This window comes from Zingiber officinale, chromosome 10B, assembly GCF_018446385.1.
Source record: "Zingiber officinale cultivar Zhangliang chromosome 10B, Zo_v1.1, whole genome shotgun sequence".
NCBI classification, from domain to species: Eukaryota; Viridiplantae; Streptophyta; class Magnoliopsida; order Zingiberales; family Zingiberaceae; genus Zingiber; species Zingiber officinale.
In genome coordinates, this window is record NC_056005.1 from 89,867,288 (window position 1) to 89,873,967 (window position 6,680).

At 34.5% G+C, this 6,680-nt stretch overlaps 1 protein-coding gene across 2 annotated transcripts; it reads right to left on the minus strand.

The window, feature by feature from the left end:
* Positions 1 to 585: 585 nt before the first annotated feature.
* LOC122029381 (homeobox-leucine zipper protein HOX16-like) lies at positions 586 to 3,116 on the minus strand. Of its 2 annotated transcripts, none has more exons than XM_042588350.1 (4): positions 2,634 to 3,116; positions 2,417 to 2,535; positions 1,592 to 1,831; positions 586 to 1,045 (listed from the first exon to the last, which is right to left on the minus strand). In XM_042588350.1, exons 1-4 carry the CDS (start codon positions 2,725 to 2,727, stop codon positions 740 to 742), a joined length of 759 nt encoding a protein of 252 aa, XP_042444284.1. In that variant the 5' UTR covers positions 2,728 to 3,116; the 3' UTR covers positions 586 to 739. The 2 variants fall into 2 exon arrangements, with proteins under 2 accessions (XP_042444284.1, XP_042444283.1); XM_042588349.1 differs by having other exon boundaries at positions 2,417 to 2,553; positions 2,634 to 3,115.
* Positions 3,117 to 6,680: the final 3,564 nt, after the last annotated feature.

The window sequence follows — 6,680 nt, forward strand, 5'->3', positions numbered from 1 at the left end:
TGTTAGCAATTTATAAATTTAAATTTTATAAAAATTTAATAGTGTATAATGTAAAATATGAAGGAGAAATGAGAATTATATATAATGAAAGTGTAAGATCTATGAAGAAGTTGTTGAGAGATTTTTCGATAGTGGAAAGAGGTATGAGGTTTTTAACTTTTAATATGGCATGTCTAATTTATAAATTTAAATTTTATAAAAATTTAATGGTGTATAATGTAAAATATGAAGGAAAAATGAGAATTATATATAATGAAAGTGTAAGATCTATGAAGAAGTTGTTGAGAGATTTTTCGATAGTGGAAAGAGATATGAGGTTTTTAACTTTTAATATGACACAGACATGACAACAAAAGAGTTCTCAATGGGCTCTAACCACTATGGATGGTCTAAGCATATTAAGTTGACCTAGGCTTTGCTTAGGTTCTTTTGAACATGAACTTCTAGTAATCATAAATCTCTTGAATTGCGTCGATGTAAGCACGGACCTAGAAGATGCTAAGTGTCCAAGGAAAGCCTAAATCGAATTAGGAAGTATCAACTACTCAAAGAAATGCTCGAGTAACAAGGGAGGAACCCTACCTATAGGAAGGAAGCAAACAGAATTTATTTGTCAAGGGATAATTAACACAAACATGAAGACCATTTTCCCTCACTAATCCTTATCTAATCACATACGACCTCATCGACTTCACCATACATGAGGACTAAGTACACATTCAACAGCACTAACAAACATTTAGTTCCAGAGCCACTCTTGATCCTGGTGCTCCATGAACATGCCATTAGGGTAGTAGCTACATCCCTCATCACTCAAGTCATCTTCCTCGGAGTGCATCTCGCCGTGAACCAGCCGTTCGCAGGGGTAGCCGTCGGGCAGGTACGAGTCCCTGCTGCTCTCTACTAGCTGGTTCGCACCCTCCAATTCGACCACTGCGCTCCCGCCACTTCCGGTGCTCGATGCTACATGGCCGTCCAACTTTAGCCCAGTGATCCCAGAGGCCCCTTGCTCTTGTGCTTGTAGCTTCTCTATCAGTGATTTCACCTGCACCATAATTAACTCTATTCAATTCTGCACAGATTGAGCAAAAATTAAGCTGTCTCATCAAGAGACTAAACAACTTCAAACCTTTTTTGGAAGCACAAATGTAACAATTTCACCCCTTTCTTGTCACCATCTCAAATGCACATAAATCGAAAAGAAAACTCAGATTCTTTCTTGTATTACAAAATTGTACTTACTTTGACTGGAATGAGCACCACAGCCGGCTAGAGATCTTGTATTAATGAAAAGGACACAAAGACAGATTCGAAAGTAAAAAAGATTGAAAATTTTCCTAAAGAAACAAGACCGGGGCATCTCAGTCATTTGGATGATCAACAGTGGTAGTTGGTGGAATTGGAGATGTCGACAAAAAAAAATAGAGTTTCAAAAGAACATAAAGATTCCAAGTGCTATTGGCACTGTAGAACTTTTGCCTCGTTACACTACTGTAAAGGTGACATATGAATCACTGAAACTAAGTCCACTGATTGTAAATTTACACTTATTATAAACCTGAACTAAATGTAAAACTGTGATAGAAATTACCTCCAACTGCAAGTGCTCGTTGTCCTTGAGGAGGGTGTCATGATCGACAAGGAGTGAATCATAAGATGACTTGAGCCGATCAAAATCCTGCTCGAGTTGCTTGTTCTTCCACCTTGCACGTCGATTCTGGAACCAAACTGCCACCTGCCTCGGTTGCAACCCCAGGTTTCGAGCCAACTCGCTCTTTCGCTCTGGTTCTAGCTTGTTCTCCTCTTCAAAGCTCCGTTCCAACAAGTGTACCTTTTTTCATTGGTTAAAAGCTTATAATCATTCTCACCCTTGGCACAGCAACTAAAAAAGACAGGAATTGCACAAATGAATCAATACAATATGAAGTTTGAGAAGCAATATCAGCCAAAGTTTTATCGGCCATGTTGTTAGTAAAAGAGTGGAAAATAGAGCACTGGGTTCTACTACTTTCGTTAGTTGATCAAACAAAAAATGTTGATTTGTCAGCTGCATGACAAAAAACAAGTAAGCACTCCCTCAGAAATGCCCAGATGTGGTTTGCAAACTTTATTTCGCTTCACTGTGCCAATAGAAAACCATTTTTGTCTCAATCAGAAGTCCAAAACATGACAAACATAGTCCCTTTCCTCTCAAAATTGGCATGATAGACGAAAGAACGGAAACAGCACACACGAAGCAGACATGGTCCCCTCAGGGAGCTGCCAGATGATTGGGAAACCAAAAGAGAGATTACGGGGGTTAGAAACCAAAGGGTTTCAGGGTATTTTCAGCCCCGGAATAGATTAAAACTAAGAATTTTGCCATATTACTTATCCAACAGTAAATTTCCTTAAATTATAGGAAAAAAAAAATTACCTGCTCAGGTGTAAGGCGGCGCTTCTTCTCCGGAAGCTGCTCCTCGTAGTATTCGTCTTCATAGATCTCGTCCGGCGATGTAAAAAAAGGCCGCTTGGCGGTACTGCGTTCCTCCCCAACTACAACAGGCCTCAGGCCTTTAATTCCCCTAAACGATCAGCTAACAAGAACCAAAGCCAAATTCCAGTCAAAATCATTCTACTAGTAGTGATAGTACCTCGAAAGACAGGATTCCCACCGCCCAACACGACCAGGCGTGCTCGGGTGGACGACGAAGAGGAGTCAAAGATAAGATGGCGGCCGGTATCCATTCACTGACCTCAGATCGGAGCGACCAACGGTCAGATCTGGATTCAATTCAACAACAACGTCTAGAAAGGGGTCGAAAGGGGTCGGTCGACAAGCCTAACAGAAGAAAGCGAGGAGCGACATCAACTTGTGGCGGAAGAAGCTAGTACTCCACAGGAGGCGCGTAGACATCTCCATAGGGATGAGGGAACACCCCATCATGCCGTTTAGCGTATCGCGACCTCAGTCCGAGCCAACAAGAATACCCTCCAGCACCACCTTCCGGCGAGGGGCCGCCGGATTCCGCCTCAGGTACGACGGAGAAAGAGGAAAATGACAAGGGCTAAGTTGGGAAAGACCTTTTTCCCAGGGGGCTTTCCGTTAATTTCGTGGAACAAAGTTGAGGAAGCGGGAGCGGCGAGGATTTATAGCTCCAAAATATTATCAAAAGGACTAAATTACCCTCGAAGTATTAGCGAATTAACAAGTCCCAAATGCTGTGTCTCATCTCAATCGTTTTGATTACGCTTCATTTATCTTCAAACGCATAACTAAAAGGAGAACGACTATAAAAGTGACAAGATTTGAGCATCCAATTTCGTTTTGAATTGGAGAGAATCATTCAGAAAATTTAGTGGTGATCTGGCCTTGGTCCCTTCCAGACTGTGCCAGTTCTAATCCACTATTCAATGGCATATGGAGTATGGACCAGCGAGGGCCCTCGGGGGTAAAATGGTAATCTGAACCACTCCCCATCTTCCACTTTGCGGGTGACAAATGTCCCGGTGGTCCCGCGGGAAGGAGACGTACACGTAGACAGATTCCGTGTCGAGGGCGCATATGGGGGAGGCGTATATGGCGTTGGCGGCTCTAATTTGTCGACCGTACAATGCGGATCGGACGGTGGCCTTGGCTAGTGAAGGATGAGTCAGCGCTCCGAGACAAAATGGGTCGTGATTGAATACTTGTGGAAATCCGCGTGGGTACGTGGCCGTTTCTCAGTATACGATGGGACGCAAGTGGTCTAGATTAATTCATCGTTTCAAAATAAAATCTCGAGTCGGCAAAACTTTTTTTAAAATAAAAACCCGTTATTTTCATTATGCCCTATTTGAAAATTAATTTTTTCTCTCTAAAACTTATAATATTTTTATCGTAACAATTGTATAAAAAACTACAAATATATTCATTATTGTTGTAAATAATATGTCAAGATTATTTTAATAAATATTAATTAAAATTAATAATTATCTTTAATTCATTTAACTATTTTAATTTCATTCTCATTGGTAATGGATTTAAGAGAATTTAAAGACACTTTGCTCTCCCCATGCATGCCCACAAGAAATCATTGTCATTCTTTTTCTTTCTTTGTCTTTTTAATTTCAGGATGAAGATGAAGATAATGGAGAGGCATCTTTTAATTCTTTAGGAAAAAGAAGGATAATGGCTTTCAAAAGGTTTTTTTTATTTGTAATTTTTTTTAACTAATGGAATGAACAGAAACGAGCACACAAATAAAACTGTTTAAGAGATTTGCTTTTGGATTTGGAATATAAGAATAGACACTTAATTGGCAAATATTTTTTTTAAAAAAAGTATCATTCCTCTCTTAAAATATTATCAAAAAATACTCTATTTGTAATTTGATACTTGAAATATTATTTTTTTTATGTTCCATCTTAGAATAATTTTGACTAAAATTCTATCATCAAAACTACGTCATCTTAAAATAATTTTTAAAATTTCACTATTTTAGAACTTAAAACAACTTTTATATATATATATATATATATATATATATATATATATATAGTTTGTACATCTTTATATGAGCCGTGGTGCATGACATCTAATATGAGACACAATTAAAATTTATATTTTTATATCTTTTTCATCTGCATACAATAATTTTCTTTTCTTTTTTTTGATTATATGCAAGATAGTACTAGGGGTGTAGCAAGGATTCAAATTTATCTAAGGTTGAACATCAACAATAATTAATATAATAATACCTTAAAAGAACGGTTATTGGTCAGCTAAAAGTTAGTTATTGTTACGGTTGAAAGAGAGCAACAACTCAATGGGAGAGGACAACAAATGTTACTATTTGGAGAGGAAGAAGGAGAGAGCAAGCTATTATTGTGTTGTTGGAAAAAGAAAAAAAACAACAACAAGATTCCATCTGTTGAAGAAGAAAAGAATAAGCTGCGAAGGGAAAAGAAATGAAGGAGGGAAGAAAAAAAGAAGGGAAAAGAGAAAAAGAAGCAAAGGCCGGTGTACCGTGGGAGTTACTCAAAAATGAGAAAAAAAAATTTCTCAAAAAATATTATAAATCATTGTAATCGATTTAACTCATTAAATTTATTCAATTTTAATTTAGTTATGTCAAGTCAAAATAATTTCATTTTAAACCAACGAAATTAAATTTAAGATAAAGAAGAAAAAAATAAACCAATAGGGACACATGAGAATGATAATGAAGTAATTATGGGATTGAAAAAATATTAATAAATATTATTCTTATTAATTTTTTTTAGGTTGGGCTGGAGTCCACCCTAGCCCAATGGTGGCTCCTTTAGTAGTTTGTAGAAATTAATATTAAAATGGTGTTGGCACCCATTTTAGTGCTGGTTTATAAGATTCAACATCCAGACGGATGGTTTCTACAATCCAACATCATTTTGATGTTAGCACCACCAAATTAAAATTATCCATCTTAGAGCATCTTCAATGCAAGTTTTGTCAAAGGTTTGTAAAATTTAAAAACCCCATTAAAAAAGCATTTATGATTGTGTAGGTGAGGTTTGAGATTTTTAATTCGAGTAAATTTTGTTGGTCAGAATCTGGCCAGCTAGAATTCTCTATCGTCCAATTATAATACATGCATGTAATTAATATATGCATATGATATTACTAAAATATCTTTGTACATGTATGCATGCATGAATTCTAGCTGGCCAGATTCTGACAATTTAGCATTACCCTTTTAATTCAAGAGGAGGTTTGAGTTTTTAAACCTACTTTTTCTTTTGAAGGTGGAGCCAATAATTAATATACATGGTTGACCCTTTTTAAATAATTTAAAAATAAATTATTTGATGAGCTAATTATAATGTTTCAATTTATAAATAATTAGTAATAATTAAAATTATATATTTTTCTTTTAAAAATAAATATATTTGAGATAAGTTTAAAAAAAAATACAAATGATTATAATTAAATTAAATTTATAAAATAATTAAATATTAAATAAAATGATAAATTATATTAAATTAAAAATTAATTAATTTATTAATTGTTAATTATAAATAAATTAAATTAAAGATTATAATTAATTAAAATATCAAATGAAAATTACATAAAGATATTAAATGAGAAATTTGTATGCAGATTTTTTTTTAATTATGGAGAAAATAGTAGATTCATAATGAAATTGATATAATATGCATGGAGCCATGCAACTATATGTGGAGAAAATTACAAAAAAAAAAGCCCACTCAAAGCTTTAACAATTGGGAATGTTTCAATGAGTTTTTATAATATTGATGTGGCATGTTAAAATTTTTTAAAAAAATTCATTTAAAACTTTAACGATTGGAGATGCCCTTAATGTTAATTTGTAGAAATCAACACTAAAACTAATTTATAGAAACTAATACCAAAGTAATATTTATTTCTACAAATCGTACCATTTGGTATTAATTTACCAACTAAATATTAATATCTACAAATCAACATCAAGATGATACTAATTTAATATTAAAATTAATTTGTAAAAATTAGTACTCTTACATACAAGATACATACAACATACAATTAAAGAAGAGAGAAAATAATAATTACATATAGATAAAAAAAATTTAAATTTTAACCGTGTCATATAAGCATATTAAATGTCGTCACATAAAGAATATATATATTTAAAAAGTACTCCATGTCTCCTCTCACATGCCACAACAAACAAAAAAAAAAA